At 40.5% G+C, this 24051-nt stretch overlaps 1 protein-coding gene across 6 annotated transcripts in view; it reads left to right on the top strand.

The window, feature by feature from the left end:
• eps8a (epidermal growth factor receptor pathway substrate 8a) overlaps positions 1-24051 on the top strand; it is a 260490-nt gene that overhangs the window by 186440 nt on the left and 49999 nt on the right. For all 6 annotated transcript variants that reach the window (XM_059987604.1, XM_059987600.1, XM_059987602.1 and 3 more), the window contains 6 exons: positions 2572-2636; positions 3059-3220; positions 17418-17567; positions 19405-19487; positions 20450-20586; positions 21932-22005. In XM_059987604.1, coding sequence (XP_059843587.1) covers positions 2572-2636; positions 3059-3220; positions 17418-17567; positions 19405-19487; positions 20450-20586; positions 21932-22005 — 671 coding nt within the window. The remainder of the gene's footprint in view (positions 1-2571; positions 2637-3058; positions 3221-17417; positions 17568-19404; positions 19488-20449; positions 20587-21931; positions 22006-24051) is intronic.

The raw sequence follows: 24051 nt of genomic DNA, 5'->3' as shown, positions 1-24051 counted from the left end.
TATAAATAGTTGAAGAACTTACTTACCAATTTTTCATTGTGTTTGTTAAAATATTAAAATTAAGCAAAATAAAAAGGGGGTGGGGGAAATAGATCACTTCGCTGCTCTCATCTTCTTAGTCAAGGTTAGCAACCCCACTGAAGAAGAGTTATGAACAATGTGCCCCTGGTATAAAGTTGATGGATCATGAGCTTGTGGCAGTTTGTGTTTAATGTGAAGTCCAGCAGCAAGGAGGGAGGTCAGTTTTACTGCTGTCTAACCTCTTGTTGACTCTGCACTGCAGTGCTTGGACATGGAAGTTGTGCTCTTTTGTAGCCAGCCAGCTGGTGGTTCTCTATGGACTTGCTGGCTGTGAGTTGACCAGTCCTAGTTGAGGAAATCTGTTAACTGGTCACTGGTACCCCTGAGCTAGGGCAGAGAACCCACATTTTCTGATACTGTATGTTCTAACACTATGTTGAAAATGTATATAAAATTTGCAATTGCATAGGGCTGGTTCACTCTGCACTGCTACTATGCATTGGTTCCTTTATTACGTTTGTCTTGTCAATTAAAATTCTCACCAAACCACTCATGTTTTCATGTTCAGAAGATTCACCAGCTTTGAGGTAAATCTGAGAGAAGTGCATCCAATTACTAGGTTCATTGATTCAAAGCCTCCAAGACTTGGTGTAGGTCCCTGATATAATGAGAGATCAGCTGTTCTTGCATTGTTTTCTGTACATCTTATGCTTCTGAGTAGGAATGCTTGAGTGCAGATATCTGGAATGTGTTGGAATGTGCAGGCATGCACAGTGCAGTGACTTAGGGTTTCCCTACAGCATGATTGGTCTGTGATGAAAACATAGAAAGTTGTTGGGGAAGAGACTAAAATTGACAAGTCAAATCCAGCACATACAAGTTAAATTAAAACTTGAGGCTCTACCAATTCATGTCAGTAACTCCCTGCTTGCTCTTTGCATGTGGATTTCTAGTTGAGCAACACAAACACAACACTGGAGGAACTCAGCAGGCCAGGCAGCATCTAGGAAACGAGTACAGTCAACGTTTTGGGCATAAACCCTAATCTAACTAAAGTAGTGGATTTTTATTGTGGCATGAGTCACTGCTTGAATACAAAACAAAAGGAAACTTTTCATTCTCCCTGTAGGCTATCAGGAATTTACTAATGTATATGATCTACCTGGAAGTTTCATTTAAAAAGTACAATTAAAGTTTTACATTCCTATTATTGGCCTGTAGAAGTGGTTTGAAATTGTGGCCAATGTTACAAAGAGTCTAATGATCAAATGCCTGAAGGGTGGTCTATTCTTGTTATAGTCATAGTTTTCTTTCAGTAATGCATTTGGGAAAAATGTTCAGTGCTTGCAATGGTTTGATGATAAATTTATTGAATAGCATGGATGTGAGCTAACAAAGGATTAATTTCCATTTACACAGCCTATAATTCACCATCTCATACAGTTTTTTTCTCAGCACTGAGCTGGTTCTAACTTAAAGTGAATGCCATTTTGTGACTGTCAGAGGCAACTTTATTTTATGATTTAAAAAATACAAACATGCATTTGTGCAGTACTACTTAAGTTACATACGGTTTTGACAGGCAATGAGTATGCTAACTTCAAAGTTGTTACTGCCACCTTTTGTAACTTGTGCTTCACCACCTCTGAAAATACCCAGGTCATCTACCCTCTGCCACATGTTGATGAGCCTGCAGCATTGACACCGATGATGCATCCAGATGCATGTTTTTAATGGGCATTGCAAGTCTTGTGCTGCTTTAACTTGATTTTTGCATTCGTTTATTGCTCTAATAACAAGTAACAACGTAATTGCACGAGGGCTGACTAGTCCATTTCCTTACAAACAGAAATCCTTAGCAGTGTCTTCTCAACTAGTTCAAAATACAGAGGCATTAAATTTTAATTTGCAAATAAGCCATTTGTTTGATCCAAAACTAGATTGACAGTGATGAATAGAACTGGCTATTTGCTTTTCACTTTGCAACTTGCAATTAAGGCAGAAATGCTGCCCATGCTCAATTTTGGTAACTGATTTCACGGAATTGTTCATTTTCAGGGAAAAATGATAAGGTATGAAATTGAATCTGTGGGAATGCAAAATGGGCAGTATTACATCAGTCACATATTGAACATTGTGTTAAATGCTCAGTTTATTTGGACCGATAGAGTTAAATCTCTGCTGTCTGTTCCAATTTAATCTGTTTTGTTTCCTTATCCAATTCAAAATCTCTTCTGTACCACAAATTATTTAATGTTGATAAGCTGCACACGTTAACATCTGATATGAATTGTAAAGATATGTCGGCATTGAAGCCTTGACATCTCTGCATAGAGATTGTTAAAGTGTACTGTTCAGTTGCACCCTTGATAATAATTTTAAGTTTATTTTTAATTGGAGCAGCTTTAACAAATCAGCTTTTAAATATTTGCTTTTATAGATGTTTGCTTGGATTTTGTTCGAGGGATGTTTATGTGAAAGGAAGAATTAATTAAATATCCTGAGAACAAGTTGAATTGAATAAATCATTGTCTTTTTGGAATTCTACAGAACAAAGGAAGAACTATGCAAAATCAACTGTTGCAATGTCAGAGACTTCGCAGTATTGTGTCGAGGTAATTAGAATTTTTTCTAACTTCTGTTAGGTTTCCTAAAACTGGATTAGTTTCAAACTTGTCTGCTAAAACTTTATCGGTGTTCAATTTAATTGAAATAGACCAGTACTTAAATTTGATATTTTGTGATACACATGTGCTTCATTGTTTATGATTTAAATTGTTTAAACTTTACCAAAAATAAGGTGCATAGTATATTTTTTCCTTCATGAAAATCATACTGCCCTTGATTGTTAGTATACAAATAATGATTCCCTAACAGATAAATTTGCATTTGGTTGCAGAGGGGCATTTAAAGGATTCAAATGAGGTTTCATACAGACATAAGAAAGACATTTATAGTATTGTTTTCATATATTCAGCAATTGAAATTATGAATTATTTTCTACTGCTTAAAATGGTAATTTTTGTATTGAAAACAGCACTTGGCAACATTTATTGTTGATCGAAAGGATGCCATGATAACAGTAGATGATGGTATAAGAAAACTAAAACTGCTTGATGCAAAAGGCAAGGTCTGGACACAGGACATGCTACTTCAGGTGGATGAGAAAGCTGTCAGCCTGATTGATCTCGAGAGCAAAGTAAGTCTAGTTTTTTTTTGGCCTTTTGTTGATCAATTTATACATTATTTACTTTACATCAGAATTGCATTCACCTATTTGAATGAAGCCTTCGTGATGCTAAAGATGCACATAATTTGCATGCCTCATCAATAATTTATCCAATTAAAATGTCATTGATGTTTAATAAGTTTTGATGGCCCTTGAGTTAAGTCGGGGACTACAGTGTGAATAATTAGGAGAATTAGGCCCATTTGCAGATGATGCAAACCAAGGTGAAATTGTATAAATAACAAATAATAGGATAAGAAAAATTATTACAAAATGTATTTAAATTAAACTTTAAATTGCATTTATTATTTCAGCAAATTGAAATACAAAAATCATTTCCTTTTAAGCTTAATTCAAATTCAGGTGTCTGCTTGTGTTCCTTGTTGATAAGTTCCAGTTAATAATGACAGAAATGTTTTTTTTAGCAAACCCAATAAATAGATGCCGTGTGTATCATGTTGTTTATACCACAGTGGTGTATCACCATCTATAGGGCATTTGAGTTCCTGCATTTAAGTAAATAAGCATTTATTTTTACATAATCTAAATTAAAATTTGCCATTTTCAGTCCTATCTACAGGATTAAATTGAAATATATTGTGTTTTCTGATAAAATAGTCAAATTGTCCAAGTATTCATATAGAATATTTATCTAAATATTTAAAATAAAAATGGGCACATAATGTAGATCAAGCATTTGAAAGTGTAGCATTCAAATAGAGTCTGGTGCTTAGGAAATGTGTTTTATAATTGTTCTTCTGTATTGACGAGGAATTTTTGGTTTAGTGCTCTGAGCAGCATGTGATCCTGCAAAGGCGCCCATTTGGCATAGTTAGTAATTTGGCAGCAGGAAGGTTGCTTTGGCATTATATTAATATTAACTTGTCAAATGAGGCTATCAATACTCTCTTCCACTCCTTCCTCCAACCCTTCCACAGTACAAATAGTGAAACTGAAATTTCTGGGAGATGATGTCATTTCTTTGAATTGTATGCATTTCTTTATTTCAGTAATAACAAGTTCAGGTCTTGTCGCAAAAATGCAACAGGTCCTAAACTTGAGGCCACTCTTCAGTGTTTTCCCAGTGATATTCTGACACTAGGTGCCTTGGAGTGAACTGCGCACAGTTGGCGAATGTGTTGACTGTGCCTGTTCCAAGTAATACCTGGCAAAGGAATAGCAATTCTGTGCTTTTCAACTGAGAAAAATAGTTGTGCGAGACTTAAGTAATGTTACTCTCACTTCGGCTAGCGGCTTAATATAGAGGATGATAGACCCTGGCCCGGCCAAACTTAAGAAATCTCTTTTTGGTGGATGCTGCGCAATGTGTCCCCTGTTACAAATCAGTACCATGAAATAACAAACAGTACACAATATGTGATCAAATGATTGAGCTTTATAATTCTTAATTTGACTATATGGTTAGTAAAGAAAACAAAAAAGAGGAAGGGCCCATTCTCATGAAACAATCTATCGCACAAGATTGGAGCTCACTGATAAAGGCTGTTCGTCTACCATTAACCTCCTCTGATCGTCCCTGACCTTCAGACCCTTGCTCCAAGTCCTCTCTCTCCATTCGCGTCTTCTCTCCTCATCTCTCTCTGGTAAAGAACTGCAAATTCCTGGCTCCCAGACACACAAGAAAGAACAACATCCTACTCATTGACAAGTATGCCCTGCTATCTCTAGTCATAACCCAAACATTGCTGCTACAGAGAAACCATCACCTCAGCAGTGGAACATTACAGAAAAGCCATTACATTAGCAGTGAAACCTTATAGCATGCTACAGTAATAAATGATTAATATTTCACTTGAGTTTGTTTAGAATGTTTTGATATTTTTCAGCATCTAAATTTTAGTTGTTTTAAATGTTCTTTGGCACCTTGTTATAATTGATAGCTGGTTAGGCTAAGCAACTAGGGCTTTGCCAAATTTCAAAGCCATTTTCAGCTGTAAATATGCCTTGTTTCCCTCTTCCAAAACACCTTCACCCATTATACCCATCAAATATTATGCCATTGTTTTGCATCTTTAGATTAGACATGATGCCTTGTACGAAGACAATGTCGGACACATAGAAGTCTCAATAAGTTCTTGCCATGGTGGTCAGTAGTTTTGACCCATTTTGCATGGGCATATATGTCACCTGATCCAAAGACCTTTTTTAAAAATAAAACTTACATTCTTTTAACTGGAGTGCATCCAGTTTTATGTTTAACCTTGAGGTAACATTGCTTAGGTTCTGATAAACTGCCATTCTCATTATATTTATAATTAACAACATTGCCATTTGTTCATTCGTTATGTGCCATGTTGTATGATGTGGGCTATCATGTCTTTTCATGACCATGATTGTTCTTTGCCAATGCTGCCTTCAGGGCAGTGTATTTACAAAAAAGGTGACCCCAGCCATTAATCAAATCAAATCAAAAAGTCAGATCAAGTTTAATGGTCTTTCAAACCATACAAGGAGTATGGAGTCAGCTGAACAAGACAGTGTTCCTCTGGCGCCAAGATGCAAAAGCATACCCTCACATTCAAAATAATGAGAAAGGAAAAAAAAGAACACATGAAAGAAAACACATTGTTAGTCCAAGACCCTGAGCAACATTACCACAAATTGATGGTTCTGGGAGAATAGCCTGTAATTCCATTGATCCAACACTGGAGGGCAGTGTTGATTGTGTGGTGTTGGGTGGGGGGGGCACGCATGGTGCTGGTAATGGTCACTATCAGGAGCTACACCCTGCCCAAGGATGACCTGAAGGCTAGTGGAGGGAAGGAGTGCCTTACATCTCCTTTGGTAGAAATGTATCTTCACCTCACCATCCTGCCTTGCCATTAGATTTGTAAAATAGAATCTTTAGAGTTGAAAAGTTATGAAAAATTGTCACGTGTTTAAGATGAAAATCTATTTATTGTAGTTAAGTTTTCCTTATTTCATTCTCAGATAATCATTTAAAGGTTTGAAAGATCTACCAGCATTTAGATAGACAGTCCGACTAGGGAGTATCAGCATGCCTTCGTTCGTGGGAAATTATGTTTGATGAAATTTTGTTATTTTCAAGAAGAGGTAACCAAAAGAGTAGATGAGGGTAGCAGTGGATGTTTTCCCTTTGGACTTTAACAGGGTCTTCAAGATCCTCCATGATAGACTGGTCTGGAAACTCTAAATCCATGGAGAGCTTGTTAGGTGGATCCAAAATTAGCTCAGAAATAGGACGCAAAGGGTCTTGCTTAATGGTTGTTTCTCAGAATGGAGGTTGGTGACTAGTGTAATGGTGGTCACCATTCATTACATGTATAAATGATAATTCATTATATGTATAAATGCTTTGGATGAGAATTTAGAAGGCTTATCAGTAAGTTTTCAGGAGACCCAAAATTAAGAGGTATTGATAATGAAGAAAGTTGTTGTGGATTACTGAGGTTACGGAGGGATCTTTATCATTTAGGGAAGTCAGCCAAATAGTGGCAAATAGATTTCCATACAGGTAAGTGTGAGGTGATGTACTTTGAAAAGTCAAACCCGTGTAGGACTTATACTGTGATTGGTAGGGTGCTCAGGGGTGTAATGGAATAGAGGGAACTAGGAGAGGAAGTGCATAGTTATTGAAAGTGGTGTCAGAGTTGTGAAGAATGCATTTAACAATCAGGCCTGCTTGAGTCAGACCTTGAACTGAAATTACTTTATTACTACATCCTTCATGTACATGAGGAGTAAAATTATTTATGTTATACCTCCATCTAAATGTGCAATTTATAGTAATTTATAAGAAATAGCATTTGCAGTAGGGTAGTCAAAATAACATAGAAATACAGTTGTGTCAGCATGAATTAAGCAGTCTGTTGGCCTGTTGGAAGAAGATGTCCCGGAGCCTGTTGGTGCTGGCTATTATGCTATGGTACCATTTCCCAAATGGTAGCAGCTGGAACAGTTTGTGGTTAGGGGGTGACTCAGGTCCCCAATGATCCTTCAGGGCCTTTTTTTACATATCTGTCTTTGCAAACATCCTGAACAGTGAGTAATTCACATCTACAGGCGGTCCCCGGTTTACATATGAGTTCCGTTCCTGAGTCCGTATTTAAGTTGGATTTGTAGGTAAGTCGGAACATATACATCTGGTATTATTTAGCGTCAGTTAATCAAATGTTTGTCTTAGTATATATTTTACCTTTCTATGCATACAAAACACTTAAGAAACGTATGTATTCCAATAATTAACCACTGCGTTGCTTAGTAATAATTGTAGCTTTCATCAGGACAGGGCTTTTCACATACTCCATTATTCTCACTTTAAAATTGTTCCGATCGCTGACTGACTGTAACCTAATGCTTTTCTAATGATCTATGGCGTTTCACCTCTTTCCAAACACTTTATTATTTCCACTTTATTTTCAATTGCGATCGCTTCCCATCAACGGAACAGAAACACTGCGGGCGTTGGGTCCCGACCTCTGCCGGCTCCCAAGATCGGCCGGGTCTTAAGGACCACCGCACACCATCAACGGAATAGAAACACTGTGGGCGTCGGGTCCCGACCTCCGCCGGCTCCCGAGGTTGGCCGGGTCAAGGACCACCGCATACCGTCAACGGAACAGAAACACTGCGGGCGTCGGGTCCCAACCTCCGCCGGCTCCCAAGATCCGCTGGATCCTAATGACCACCACACTGAGACAGGCTGAATGGGACAAGTGGGGGCTGTGCTGGGTTTGGGTATTTGATCATCCATAATATTACACGTGGGAATTTTAACTGGGGGTGGCAGTGTTTTTTTTTGAGGTTGAGTTGCGAGCTCGATATCAACCCGGCACGGATGGTACGGGAGTCACAGGATCGACATCAACCTGTACAGGAGCAGTCTATCACTGGATCGAACTCGGAAACCTCTGTTCTCCAGCCCAGCACTGATCTCACTGCACCACCAGCTGACCGGAAATGGTGGGGGGGGGGGGTGGTCAGGGGGAATCTTACTAAGAAAATCTTAAGCCAAATACAAAGTTAAACACTCAACACAGTGTCAACGGCAACGACTTAAAATGGCAGATGGCGTCGGGATCTGATTTAAAATGGCGGACGGTGTTCTCCTTCCTTGGTTCGTAAGTACGAGTTGTCCTTAAGTCGGACGTTCATAACTTGGGGACTACCTGTATAGATGTGCTGGGCTGTCCGCACCACTCTCTGCAGAGTCCTGTGATTAAGGGGAGTGCAGTTCCCATACCAGGCAGTGATGCATCCAGTTAAGATGCCCTCAGTTGTTAGAACTATAGAAAGTCCTTAGGATTTGGGGGCCCATACCAAACTTCTTCAGCCATCTGAGGTGAAAGGGGCGCTGTTGTGCATTTTTCACCGCACAGTGGTATGTACAGACCATGTGAGATTCTTAGTGATATTTATGCCGAGGGACTTAAAGCTGTTCACCCCATCAACCCCAGATCCATTGAGAGAGAGAGAGAGAGAGAGAGAGAGATAGGGGCCAGTCTGTCTCCATTCCTCCCGTAGTCCACAACCAGCTCCTTTGTTTTTGTGACATTGAGGGAGAGGTTGTTTTCTTGACACCGCTGTGTCAGGGTGATGACTTCTCTGCAGGCTGCCTCATTATTATTTAGATTAGACCTATCAGTGTACTGTTGTCAGCAAATTTAATTAGCAGATTGGAGCCATGGGTGGTGACACAGTCAAGGGTATATAGAGAGTACAGGAAGGGGCTTAGTACACAACTCTGAAGGGCATCTGTGTTGAGGGTCGGAGGTGAGGGAGCTCACTCTTACCACCTGCCAGTGATCTGACAGCAAGTCCAGGTTCCAGCTACACAAGGCAGTGTGAAGGCTGAGGTCTCTGAGCTTCTTGGCGAGCCTGGATGGAATTATGGTGTTGAATATTGAACTGTAGTTCAAGAACAGCATTCTCATATAAGCATCCTTCTTCTCCAGATGTGTAAGGACGGTGTGTAGCTGTGGCTATTGCATCATCTGTCGATCGCTTGTGTTGGTAGGTGAATTGTAGGAGGTGGGTGGTAGCGTGCTGCAGGTGTAGTCCTTGACCAGCCTCTCGAAGTATTTGCTTGTTATTGAAGTGAGTGTGACAGGGCACCAGTCCTTCAGATGTATTGAGCATAGCAGTTGAGACATAATGTTGTTGTATAAGTCATTGGTGAGGTTGCATTTGTGGAAAGAGTGCAAAAAGATATACAAGGATATTGAGAGGATGAGAGGGTCTTAGTGTTTGGCCACTAACTTGACTTGGTTTTATTCCTTGGAATGTAGGGAAAAGAATGTATAAAATTATGAAGGGCATTGATAAGGTGGATGGTGACAGTCTTTTCCCTAGGGCAGGTGAGTCCAAAAGTAGGGAGCATAAATTTGGGGTGAGATGGGAAAATATAAAAAAAACACCTGAGCGGCTGGACTTCTATGCAGAGGCTAGTGAGTATGTGGAATGAACTGCCATAGAAAGTCGGTGAAACAGATACAAGAATACAATTTCTGGATAGGTACACAGGAGTGGGTTTAGAAGGCTGAATGCAGGAAATTGGGACTAGTTGGTTAGGCACAGTGGTTGACATGGATTCATTGTGCTGAAGGGCTTGTATCTGTAATTTGAGTCTATTGAGTTTATGCCTCTGAAAATATGGTTGCATATGGCATTTAATTGTACTTTTTCTATTGTCATTTTGAGTTCATATTTTAATGGTAAGATTTAAAATTCACCTTTTTTCTTAGATGCTCTTTTTCTAACTTCTTCATCTATACCTGATCTCAGAGTGTGTATTTGTGTTTTTGCAACATCCCACTGTAGATTCAACTATTTAAATACTCCCCTGGTTTCACTGTTATCTTGCTTCCGAAAACTTAATCTCGTTTAAAGTTCTAATGTCTCTATCTTGCAACTTGCCCTGCTTATTCATTGCTCTAATTTACTGGTATGCAGTAAATGACTGATTTACAAAAAGATATTAACTTTTTAAAAAACTTACATTGCATCAATCTTGTTTGAGCACCTAAATGTCCAACAGGTCTGCAATGCTTAGATTAGTTTTCTTAAGCTTTCCCAGATGCTTTCTCAAGATCAACAGTCATGCCTTCAATTATTTGTGTTTTTGGTGCTGGAATTACTTTATTGAATCTTTCCATTCTTCTTAAGCCGCTAGAATAAATGTGAAATTTAAAACTTTGTCATCGTTTTTTGCTATTGATAAGTAATATTTGTGTGAAGCCTCTTATTGTTTCTCTTGTCAAACACAATCCAACCTAGTTTCAAATAGACCCACCAGTCACTTTATTTGTTTATTCTTTTTTGTATTTGCACAGTTTGTTGTTTTTTGCACACTAGTTGTATGCCATTTTGGTGTGGGCTTTCATTGATTCTATTATGGTTATTAGATTTCAGTATGCTCACAAGAAAATGTATCTCAAGGTTATATCTGGTATTTGTTTACAGGTTTTCCCCACTATCCGAAGGTAGAGCGTGCCTGTGAAACTATTTGTAAGCCAAAATATCATAAAGCAAAGAAGCAATTACCATTAAATTATATCGGAGAAATTTTTGAGCATTCCCAGACCCAAAAAATAACCTACTAAATAATACCAAATAGCACATAAAACCTAAAATTACACAAACATATAGTAAAAGCAGGAATTATATGATAAAGACACAGCTATATAAAGTAGAAATATTGTATGTATGGTGTAGTTTCACTTATCAAAATCTGGAAGACAGCGAGCTAAAATTGATTTAGAGAAAATAAAATCGGCACGTACACAACTGCCCTTACAGGGCTTCACGGTCATGGTAGTCTTTCTTGAGGTAAACACACGTATAAAGTGGGCTGTAGCGATGTACTATATACAGAGCTAGAGACGACACACAGTCGGTAAGCCGTTTCGAGACTAGTTTATTCAAACTTTGAGGCGCTGGCATTTAATCCCTAGCACCCGCCCTCCATGGTTGGAAATGACGTCAGAGGTGCATTACCAAAGTCTCCCCCCACGCGCTGGCAATTTGTGAGCCGGTTCGCCTGCACAGAAAGTGGGTCGCCACATTACCCCCCCCCCCCCCACCAGAACCGGCAATACACCCCCCAATGTCCACGGTCTGGATCAGCCTTTGTTTGGGAGGTCTGCTTCTGTGCCGCAGTGCCTGAACCTCGACCGGCTGTGCCAAGTCCACATGGGCTAGTTTGAGTCGGTCCACCGTGAAAACCTCCTCTCTCCCCCCAATGTCCAGAACGTATGTGGACCCGTTGTTGATCACCTTGAATGGCCCTTCGTACGGCCGCTGTAGTGGTGCCCGGTGTCGGCCCCTTTGTACAAACACAAACTTACAGTTCTGCAGGTCTTTGGGTACATGGGTCGGGGTCCTTCCGTGCTGTGAATTCGGAACGGGGGCCAGGTTGCCGAGCCTTTCGTGTAGTCTGTCCAGGACTGCTGCGGGTTCTTCCTCTTACCCCCTTGGGGCTGGTATGAACTCTTCCGGGAAGGCCAAGGGCGCGCCGTACACCAACTCGGCCGACGAGGTGTGCAGATCCTCTTTGGGTGCTGTGCGAATTCCAAGCAGGACCCAGGGAAGCTCATCCATCCAGTTAGGTCCTCTCAGGCGGGCCATGAGAGCCGACTTCAAGTGACGGTGGAAGCGTTCCACTAGTCCATTCGACTGTGGGTGGTAGGCAGTAGTGTGGTGTAGCTGTGTTCCCAACAGGCTGGCCACAGCCGACCATAGGCCGGAGGTGAACTGGGCGCCTCTGTCGGAGGTAATGTGGGCCAGTACCCCGAAACGTGCTACCCAGGTTGCAATCAGTGCTCGGGCGCAGGAATTGGCAGATGTGTCGGTGAGCGGACCACCTCTGGCTTCCTCATGAACCGGTCTACCATAGTTAGGAGGTACCACACTCCTCGGGACACTGGTAGGGGGCCCACAATGAATGTGGTCGAACCTCCGGTGGGTGGGTGGTTCGAACTGCTGCGGTGGGGCTTTAGTGTGCCACTGCACCTTGGCTGTTTGGCACTGTGCGCACGTTCTGGCCCATTCACTGACCTGTTTGTGAAGTCCGTGTCACGCGAACTTGCTGGAGACCAGCCAGATGGTTGTCCTGATAGATGGGTGTGCCAAACCGTGTATGGAGTCGAAAACTCGCTGCCTCCAGGCTGCCGGGACGATGGGGCGAGGTTGGCCGGTAGCCACATCGCACAGGATGGTCCTCTCGCCTGGGCCTATGAGAAAGTCTTGCAGCTGCAAACCCGAAATTGGGGTCCTGTAGCTGGGCATCTCGTCATCTGCCTGCTGCGCCTCCGCCAGTGCTGCACAGTCCACCCCCAGGGACAGGGCCTGGACAGCTGGTCTGGAGAGTGCGTCCACCACGATGTTGTCCTTTCCCAAGACATGTTGGATGTCCATCGTGTACTCGGAGATATAGGACAGATGTCGCTGCTGACGAGCCAACCAGGGATCGGACACCTTCGTGAATGCGAAGGTCAATGGTTTGTGGTCGTGAACATGGTGAACGGCCTGCCTTCTAAGAAGTACCTGAAATGCCGGATTGCCAGATACAGTGCCAACAGTTCCCGGTCGAAAGCACTGTACTTGAGTTTGGGTGGTCGTAGGTGCTTGCTGAAGAACGCCAGGGGTTGCCAGCGCAGCGCCCCTTGATGAGCTGCTCCAGCACCCCAACGACGGCTGTGTTGGATGCGTCCACCGTGAAGGCGGTTGGAACGTCCATTCTGGGGTGCACCAGCATCGCAGCATCTGCCAAGGCTTCCTTGGCTTTAATGAAAGCGGCCGCGGCCTCCTTGTCCCAAGTAATATTCTTGCCTTTACCCGACATCAGGGTGTACAAAAGGCGCATGATACGGGCTGCTGAGGGGAGGAATGGTGGTAGAAGTTCACCATACCAACAAACTCCTGTAGGCCTTTGACCGTGTTGGGCCGGGCAAAGTAGCGGATCGCATCTACCTTGGCGGGCAGAGGTGTTGCCCCATCTTTGGTAATCCTGTGGCCCAGGAAGTCGATGGTATCGAGACCGAACTGGCATTTGGCCGGGTTGATCGTGAGGTCGAAATCACTCAGGCGGGAGTAGAGCTGGCGCAGGTGGGACAGATGCTCCTGACGACTACTGTTGGCTATAAGGATGTCGTCCCAATAGATGGAATGCAAAGTCCAGGTCACGTCCCACCACATCCATTAGCCACTGGAACATCTGTGCAGCATTCTTCAGGCTGAACGGCATTCGGAGGAACTCGAACAGGCCGAACGGGGTGATTAGTGCTGTTTTGGGGATGTCTTCGGGGTGCACCGGGATTTGATGGTATCCCTGGACGAGGTCTACTTTGGAAAATATTCTTGCCCTGTGCAGGTTTGCTGCAAAGTCCTGTACATGCGGCACGGGGTAGCGGTCTGGAGTTGTAGCCTCGTTCAGTCTGCGGTAGTCGCCCCCCCACCCCCCCAGCAACCCCTGGCTGCTTTGGGCCATGTGCGGGGGGAGGCCCATGGGCTGTCAGACCTCTGTACAATCCCCAATTCCTCCATCCTCTTGAACTCCTCCTTCGCCATGCGGAGCTTTTCCGGAGGGAGCCTTCGTGCGCGGACGTGGAGGTGTGGTCCCTTGGTCAGGATGTGGTGCTAAACCCTGTGTCTGGGCATGGCTGCCGTGAGTTGCGGTGCCAGAATCAATGGAAAGTCCGCCAGGATTCTGGTGAATTCATTGTCCAACAGTGTGATGGAGTCCAGGTGTGGGGCCGGCAACTTGGCTTCACCCAGGGAGAACATCTGGAAAGTCTCGGCATGTACCAGTCTTTTCCCTTGCAGTCGACCAGCAGGCTGTGAGCTCGCAAGAAGTCCGCTCCCAGGAGTGGTTGGGCCACAGCAGTCAGTGTGAAGTCCCACGTGAACCGGCTGGCGCTGAACTGCAGCTATACTGTGTGGGTGCCGTAGGTCAGTATCGTGCTGCCGTTTGCTGCCCTCAGGGTGGGCCCTGGCTTCCTGTTGCAGGTGTCGTACCCCGTCAGGGGGCAAGACGCTGATTTCCACTCTGCTGTCGACCAAGAAGCGGCGTCCCGACTGTTTGTCCTAGACATACAAGAGGCTGTCCTGGTGGCCAGCCGCCATAGTCATTAGTGGCAGCTGGCCCTTGCAGGGCAGGCAACAACGGTGGGCTTTTGTGCCCCACCGCTGGTGGTAGAAACACCACTGTTCACTGGCCTCCTCACTCCTGCCTCTGTGTTGTGTGTGCCCCCCTACTGGGCCTGGTCTGGTCCGCTGCTGGATGTGTGGCCTGGTAATCTGACCGACGGTTGCCACGCTCTCCCTCTTGGCTTTCCACAGCACGTCTGCCCAGGCCGCCACCTTCCGGGGGTCACTGAAATCTTCGTCCGCCAGCAGCAGATGTATGTCCTTGGGCAGTTACTCTAGGAATGCTTGCTCGAACATGAGGCAGGGCTTGTGTCCATCAGCCAGGGCCAGCATCTCATTCATCAATGCTGATGGCAGTCTGTCTCCCAAACCGTCCAGATGAAGCAAGCCGTGAGAGGCCAAAGTTCCCAATGAGCAGCGCTTTGAATGCTTCATATCTGCCTTCTTCCGGGGGCGACTGTATGAAATCTGCAACCTGTGCGGCCGTCTCCTGGTCAAAGATGCTCACCACGTGATAGTAACGCGTGGAATCAGAGGATATCCGCCGAATCTGGAACTGGGCTTCTGCTTGGCTAAACCACACATGTGGTCGCAGCGTCCAGAAATTCGGCAGTTTTAGCGAAACTGCGTGAACAGATGAAGAGTTATTCATCTTTGGTCCAAATCCTGTTTGGACCGTCAGGGTCACCAATGTAGTGATGTGCTACACGCACCGCTGAAATAACACACGCAGTCGGTAAGTCGTTTCGAGACTAGTTTATTCAAACTTCACGGCGCTGGCATTTAATCCCTTGCGCCCGCCCTCCTCGGGCGGAAATGACATCAGAGGTGCATTACCAAAGTCTGCCCCCGCGCGCTGGCTATTTGTGAGCCAGTTCGCCTGTGCAGAAAGTGGGTCGCCACAGGGCATCTTTTTTTCATAAAAGCAAAAATCTTTGGTTAGCAAAAACAGGTACTAATGTAGGTCTTTTGTAACAGCGAGCTGTCGTAAAGCAAACGTTCGAAAAACAGGGGCCACCTGTATACTTTAATAATATATTTACTTTGAACTTTTGAAATAAAGGATCTTCAAGTATGTTTAATAATTGCATGTATTAAAATGAAATCTTTTCAATACTGGAACATTCTTAAATCATTATACTTCGTCATTTTGTTCAAAGATAAGTTTGTCCATCATAAACGAGAACATAAGAAATGGAAGCAATTGCAATTCCTTGTGCCATTCAGTACCATTGTGGCTAATGTTTTACCTCAGAATCTATTTCCTGCAGGAATCTTAATTCCCTCAATATATAAAAATACATTTATTTGAGATGAATGTATTATGATTCCTTGCAATCTCCCTTTACATTTAAATGTGCCTTGGAGGTTGTTTTATCAACTGCAGAGTGAACTTTGAGGTTCACTTTCTGATTTGCTGAACTCACAAATGCTTGAGTGCTATTGAAGTTTTTTTTTTACATTATTCTTGAGATTTCAGGGAAATAATTGTACTTTTAAATCTGTTGACTGACTTTTTCTACTGAATATTGCTCACATCAGGTTAAGTTTTTCTTTTGAGTTATAGCTTGAGGCACAAACTTTATTCGGGCTACTGAAGCTGAAAAGGGAATAAATCCATTTTATTTTATTGGAGCGCAGTGCTGAAAATCCTGGTTATTCCTGTTTGGAGTAATTGGGGAAGGAAAGGCATGCCTTTTCCCAGAATGACCTTTCAACATTTAAGCACAAGTAGTTAAGACCAGTGAAATATTCTTGAGAGTTCACTTTTATAAGTTGTTTGCACAGGAACTTGCCTGGGAACAGCACAATACCATGAGGAAAATGGTGATTATGATATTTTACGGTGCCACTTATTAATTGGTGAATCAGTGATAACCAATTTCAAGATGTCCAAGAACATCTTGAAATCTTATTTAGCTCATTGTGTGAGCAGACCATCTCAATGGATGGTGAAGCAGTCACTTATTAATGCATAGAATGTCAATTTGTTCCCAGGTCTCTTGAAAACACTGAATTAGTCTGTTATACTGTGTCAGTAATTTGTGAATCCATGACTGCACTACAGTAGTAAGACTTTTCCAAAGAACTGTGACTTTGAGTTTATCTTTTTACACAATAGCAACAATAGAGCTATGAAACATTATATAAACAAAATATAGAAGAATGGAGTGAAATTATCCTGGAAATGCTTTCAGGAGCCCTTGTCTGGTTTTTTTAAAATCTTGTGCAAACAGTGCATTATAATGGTTTATGAAATACTGTACAAAGGACCTTGCCTATGAAGGTACAAATTACCAGTGGGTAGCTCTCAAGCTGTGACATGTTAATCTTGGGTGGGTGCTGTGCATTTAAAGATTAAAAGAAACCTTTTAATACTGCTGCTTAAAATATTTTATTCTCAAGATTGAATGGGGTGAAATAAGGCAGAGAAAGGAATTCTGAAATTGATTGGAAATTACTAAATTGGAGAAAGCATGCATTGTGCTAAAATAGTATTGGTAAAGGGTGTGGGACACATATAGTATTGGGAGTGATGGTATTGTGTACATAAATGAGTTACCAAATACCTTTTTGGTTTACAAAGTTTGGAAGGCAGCCCTGGGAAGGAAGAATCACCCAATTAAGGACTGACATTGTTATGGAGATGAGCCAGAGGAGATGTGTGGGATAACTGGTTTGGGAAGTCTTAAGTAATCAGCACAAAATGTGCAGAACATCGGACAAGAATCTTCGTTGTGCTTTGAATACATGGATGCCAGGAAGCATTGATAAATTACTGCAGACTTTTTGTATTTGGTGTACTATATTCTAGTTGCTGCATGGTTAGGAATATTTTGGATTCATGGGGCATTGGCAATGTGTAACAAATAATGCCAGATATTAGGTATCATATTTACAATGTTTCATAAATTTACAATGCTTGCACTTGGGATGGAGAACGTAGGCTTTACTAACTAGAATGTGTTGTGTTAAGCCAAATGTTAAGAATTGCTTCAAAGTTTTAAGAAACAAAATCTTGTATGTATTCACTTTGTAGAATGAGCTGGAGCACTTTCCCTTTAACACAATCCAACATTTTCAGTCTGTGATGAATGCCTGTAATTATGACTCAATTCTGGCACTCGTTTGCAAGGAACCTGGCCAAGGCAAACCAGATATTCACCTTTTCCAATGTGACGAAGTTAAGGTTAGTTGGTGTTTTATTTGTAACTATATTCATTTGATCTATTAATGTTACCAAACTTATTTTGGGCACAAAACTCGTAAGATGCATTTAACGAATGTTTCTATAGCCACAGCAAGAAATCTGGTTTAGACCAGTGTTATTTAAATCTACCGGAGTTATTGATGTCGGACATAAATGGCTTTTAGTTTTTCATGATATTTTCATCCCTGTTTATCAGTTATCTCAGTGAACAATTAACTCATCACTGGCGTTGACCATCACTCAACCAGATGTCGGTAGGTACTTGTGAAGACCCTTGCAAAAGTGCTCTGAAGTGAAGGGGAAAATGATACAAGTGATCCAGGTCATCTAAATTTCATTTTGGATGAAATTTAGGTAAATTGCCTGGAATAAAATTGTTTTATTATCCTACTAATCCAAAAAAGTGATTTTGAGGTGTATTCTACTTCAACCGTGTGTGTAATTGAAGCTTCAGTTTCAAGTGTTTGGTTAAACCTGTACAATGTTGCAATTAATGTGGCATTTAACTTCGTAATGAGCAAAGTCATTTTGTAATACATGTATTAAAAAGTGATGGCTGAATTATTCATAGAAATCCACAATCATTTTTCCAAGATATCTGTTAATTCCTAGTTGCTTAAAACCTATATATGTCAGAAAACTGACAAACTTATTGACTAAGCTTACATGAACAAATGCATGATTCTTTTAAAAAAAATTTAAATTTAGTTTAAATCTTATTTTTTATACATTCATAAGTACACATTGAGATAATATAAAAAGTAATAAGGCATTTAAATAGATAATTGTGTGCAAGTGCAATTCCACCCTATTAGACTAAGCAATGACAATAATTGTTAAGAAAAATATTAATAATAGTGGATTGATAATAATTTCCATGTATCTCTTCTGAACCGTTACTTCTGGTCCAAAATATTATATGTAACCCTATGTAACTACCATTGTAGGATTTTATATCCTAACTTGTTCATGTTTGCTCCTACCCCCAAACATAATTATCCAATCCCTATGTACTTATTTACTTAATTTTTCCTATTTTTCCCCTTTCCCAAATCTTTTCCTTACTTGTGTTAATTCCCTATTTTCAAAAAAAAAGTAAACAATCGAACCAAGGTTGCTTACATTAGCAATATTACTGTGTTGATGAGAAAAGCTGTATAAATCATTAGGAGAATCAACCAGAGTCTGCTCACTTTGGGGTTATAAATTCAATCCATTTTTTCCAAATTTGATTAAATTTTTCTTTTTGAATTCTCAAAGAGTAGGTCATCTTTTCCACTTTAACTATTTCCAAAATAATTTCATGTCAATCTTCTAATGTAGATGATATTGGATTTAGCCACTTGAACAAGTGCATGATTCTATGCTGCTTTTAGCAAGTGCTATTTATAATGGCATGGCCATTTGGTTTAATTATGTTAAATTGTATAATTTTTTGTTCTATGAAGCTATTTTTACTTAATGACTGACTTTGTTAACTGAGCACTGTGTTGGAGTTGTATGGATAGTCTTATCAAAAATGAGAGAAAATCTGCAGATGTTGGAAATCCAAGCAACACACTCAAGATACTGGAGGAACTCGGCAGGCCAGGCAGCATCTACAGGAAAAAGTACAGTTGACATCTTGGCCCAAAATGTCGACTGTACTTTTTTCCATAGATGCTACCTGGCCTACTGAGTTCTTTTCAGCATTTTGTGTGTGTTCTATGGATAGTCTTATTCAACAAATGAATTCCATGCTTTGTGAGGAAGTGTAGTTAGTTTGAAGTGTCACTGTTGTTCTTATTTAATTTAAAATGCTCTTTTTTTTTTCCAGGCTGATCTGATCCATGCAGATATTGAAAGTGCTGTCAGTGACAGCAAAGGTAGCAAACAGAAGAAAAGGCCTGATACTCTGAGGTACAAAGACACTTTGATATACAGTGGATTCTGGTTAACTGGACCAGAGGTCAATTAGGGCAGCCACTTATTTGGGACAACTCTTAAAGAACAAACACTAATCGAGAAAATAACCAGATTCCCTTCATTTATTTGGGACACTATGCCACTTAACTGGGCAGGAGACTTGCTAAACAGTTTCTAACTAGTGTCAGATGCATGAACTTAGACACTACACCATACTTTGAGTGAACAGTTTTTTAATAGCATCAGTTACATGTGCTACTATTTGGAAAGCAGTGATTTTAATTTAAATACTTAATCTGTTACTGAATTAAATTGTAGTTGTGCTTTTTTTATACCTTTTTAACTATTGCCACCATACTTCGGCTAAATGAGGCAGTGACTTAATTAGGTCCAAATGTACTGGTCCTGATGTGTCCCTATTAACCAGAATCTACAATATTCTCAGTTATCAATGTGGGCTTCAATTTAACAATAACCTATATCTCTTTCCTCTTGGGGGTGAGGGGAAATATTTGCCTAATGCAAAACTGTGGACTGATTAAATGCTGTCAGATGTCACCCATTTGGACGGAATATCATGAGGTGCAATCAACTGGAATTTTGATCAGTTTACCATGTTTTCCCTTTTCTGCAAACTCTGCCTATACAATTAATCTGTATGCTGGTCGGATTGATGAGCTTGGTTTTGGAACAACAAGATTTAAAGTAAATTGGATTTAAATAATTGCTGTTTCAGAATATTAATGCTTTGTTGTATTCGAAATGCAACTTTATGCTTTTTTTAAATCTTGGTGCATGCTATCAAGTTTAAAGTACTGACTGAACTGTTGTATTTCCTAATTTGAATTTGGCTTGAAGCTCTGACATTATTGACTTATAAAGTACTAATGGGCTTCCATTGTATCCTTTTTGTTAAAGTAAAGAGTATTAACTCATCTTTTTTTTTATAATTATAGAATGATTACAAAGCCAGATAATTCCATCCCTCCACCTCCCCAAGCCCCAGCTCCTGTTCCTCCAGGCACAATTACACAGGTGGATGTTAGGAGCCGAGTAGCAGCCTGGTCAGCCTGGACTTCGCCTGTTGAACAAGGTAGTTGGATTTTTATGTGCACGTTGATGTTGGGGTGGTTATATTTTGTAAAATGAGGGGTTCCCTTGGCTAATTCTGCTGCTCTATCTTATGGAGTATGATACAGTGAATCTACTACTGTTGTTGAACTTCCACCGTCAACCCTGAGGTCACCATTAGACCAGTCTTTTACTAGAAAATAAGAAAATAAGATCAGGAAGAGAGCAACGAGCTCTTCAAGCTTGCCCTATCATGGCTGATAAGATACATTATATTGGTCCCAACTCCTCTGACCCATTTCTCTTTGCTCCTCTGTTCTTTCATTTATCCCCTTCTTTAATACTTGTGGTGACACACCACCCATTGAGGCAGAAAATTTCAGAGATTTCCCCACCCTCTGTGAGAGGTAATTTTCACGTACCCGAGTTTTAAGTGACCAACCTATTATATTACTTTGTTCAAGACTTGTAACAAACACCCTTAAGATCTTGTATATTTGAATAAAGTTGCTTATCATTTTTCTAAACTCCAATAAATATAGGCCCAAACTATTGAGCCTTTTCAAATAGGACAACTCTCTTCTACAAGGATTTAGCCTTGGGATCCTCCTTTGTACTGCCAATATTACTATATTTCTAAGTGAGTAGAATGGAGGTGGACTATTTTTAAAGAGTGAGTTCTCTCAAAGCCTTTCTGTAGTGTACAAAGTTATGATGTATGATGAAATACTCTTTTGTTCCTCAGATGAATGCAGGTACAATCACATTAAAAAAACATAAACACAAGTCAAAATACCATTTGGTTAGTAACCCATCCATTAAACTTGAAAACTTTCCAGGATCTTTAAAACTAGGCTGCTGCCTCTACCATTTGCAAGAAGCATTGTAGAAACCACCAACACTGTCTCAACGTTACCAACCAGAGTAGATCCCAACTACGAGGACAATATGTGCTTGCACCTGTGAGTTTCCATGCAAGTTGTATAGGGTTACAGCTTGGTGATATGATGTTACTCTATTGTCAAGTCAAATTTCTGGAGTTCCATATCTAACAGTACTCTTGGAATTTTTATGTTAACCATACAGACTAACCATGCGCTAGTTTGAGAATGTACTTCATGTTTGTACTTAATCGCATTGGGGAAGATTAAAAATACTGGCCTTGCTACTGAAGCTCTATACCTATGAATGAAGTAAACTGTAACATCAACTTTATACTGTTGATAATAGTATCAACAGTATAGTAGTGTTGCTTATTGGACATTGCTAATAAACAAGATTATCTTGTATTGAAATGTCAGTTGTCCAAAGGTAGAAATGTTTTACATATGTAATTCTACACTATTAAAATACTGTGTTCTCAACAGATGAAAAACAGAAGGTTATTCATGAACCAGAAGAAACTCCAGATATGGCAGCTGTCAGAATTGATAGAGATGTGGTATGGATCTTTACTATAACTCATTAAAATTATGCAGACTTTTCATTTAGATTTGTAAAATAAAAATGCTTTAAATTTTCCAGCAATTTACTATTTGAGAAAATGTATTAGCAAAAGCATTTTTCAAATATTTTGATATAATTGTATATATTTTTGAGTAAAATGATTTAACTTTATGCAGAGGAAAGCAGGTGATGTGATAACTGTAAGTTTTGAAAGTGAAGAATAATCAAGGAACAGTTTTTTTAAATTAAATGTATCATACACAAGGTCTCTTGGTTTTATTCTAGGAATACTTGATTATGTAAGGTCTGAGAAATAAAGCAGCTAATAGCCCATTTAGTATTTGGATAGGAAGTATGGACCACACTGATTAGAGTTTACCCAAAGAGGAGCTGGCTATTACCTGATCACTCTGACTTGGAAATCACTTGTAGTGCAAAGCATGTTGTGTGTAATAGGTGTCCCAATATTTGCAGTATTCTCAGTACTGAATTTGACTTTTTGATAAATATACAGGAAAAGGTAAGAATGTTCGGTGTTTTCAACTTGTTAGGGAAAAGAGCTTACTTCCATTTGGGAACAAGCTTAAAGATGAAATACGTTATTAAGTTTTCCCACACAGTTCATCTCATCTTTTTGGATACTAAAGTATAAATTAGTGTAAAATAAATACATCTGTGTTCCCTTTTATTTTATAACACTGTTGTTTTGTTAGTGACCCAGCTGATCTTGAACAAAATTTAATTTTCATTGACTTTACTAGCTAGACCTACATTCAATAGAATAACATTTATTGTTCTCTAGATAACTTATATGGTTGTCTCAAAATCTGGCTTGTTTTATCTCTGTATTCATTTTCCTCTGTCTATGGGGAATGTTCTGAACATTGTCTTTTAAATTCGACTGTTTGTACATGTGTCCAGAAGTTCCTGAGCTACATGGAGACTCAAATTTTCCAAAACTATTTAAATATGCCTTCTTATAAATGCTGATATTTATGTTTTGCACTGGGCAACTGCCAAATATTTCATTTTTACTGCACTTTTTTGCAATTCTATAATATCTTTTTGTTTTACATTTATAAATCATATGCCAATTATCTTAACATAAAGTTTTAGTTTTGCTGCCCAGTTGATATTGGCTCTTAGTGCAGTTCTTTTTTTAAAAAAAGTTCTTAGACATGTTGAACAATAATTCGTTTTGAATTTATTTGCAAATTTACAGCTTGGCTTTTGTCAAATTTGTGCCATGTTCTGTATGCCTTGTTGGCGTTCTTTCTTTCTATCTAATTTAGAATATATATTTTTTAATGTTATGCCAAGAAGGATTATAATTATATGAAATATCCCACTAAGAGATGAAGGTTCAAGTACATTTAGAGATTGGTTGTAACACTTTACTAAATTGAAACCAGATTTCTCATTGTTCAGTGTCTCTTAACCCTGTGGTTTCCAGAAGACCATAAGACATAGAAGCATGGTCACAGCCCATTGAGACTGCTCCAGTATTCCATCATGGCTGTTTTAATATCCCTCTTAAAGCCATTCTCCTGTCTTAGACCATAAGACGTAGAAGCAGAATTAGGCCATCTGGCCCATCAATTCTGTTCTGCCATTCAATCATGGCTGATCCTTTTTTTTAATCTCCTCCTCAACCTCACTTCCCTGCTTTCTCCCCATAACTTTGATGCCATGTTCAATCAAGAACCTATCAATCTCTGCCTTAAATACACCCAACGACCTGGCCTCCACAGTTGTATGTGCCAACAAGTTCCATAAATTCACACATTTTGACTAAAAAAATTTCTCTGCGTCTCTGCTTTGAAAGGTCGCCCCTCTGTCCTGAGGCTGTGCCCTCTTGTCCTAGACTCTCCCACCATGGAAACATCCTTTCCACATCTGCTCTGTCTAGGCCTTTCAACATTCAAAAGGTTTCAGTGAGATCCCCACCATCCTTCTGAATTCCAGCGAGTAAAGACCCAGAGCTATCAAATATTCCTCGTACTCCTCATACATTAACCCTTTCATTCTTACAATCATTCTG

This window comes from Hypanus sabinus, chromosome 13, assembly GCF_030144855.1.
Source record: "Hypanus sabinus isolate sHypSab1 chromosome 13, sHypSab1.hap1, whole genome shotgun sequence".
In the NCBI taxonomy this organism is placed as follows: Eukaryota; Metazoa; Chordata; class Chondrichthyes; order Myliobatiformes; family Dasyatidae; genus Hypanus; species Hypanus sabinus.
The sequence above is the reverse complement of the archived record's forward strand: the minus strand, read 5'-3'. Positions and strand labels throughout refer to the sequence as shown.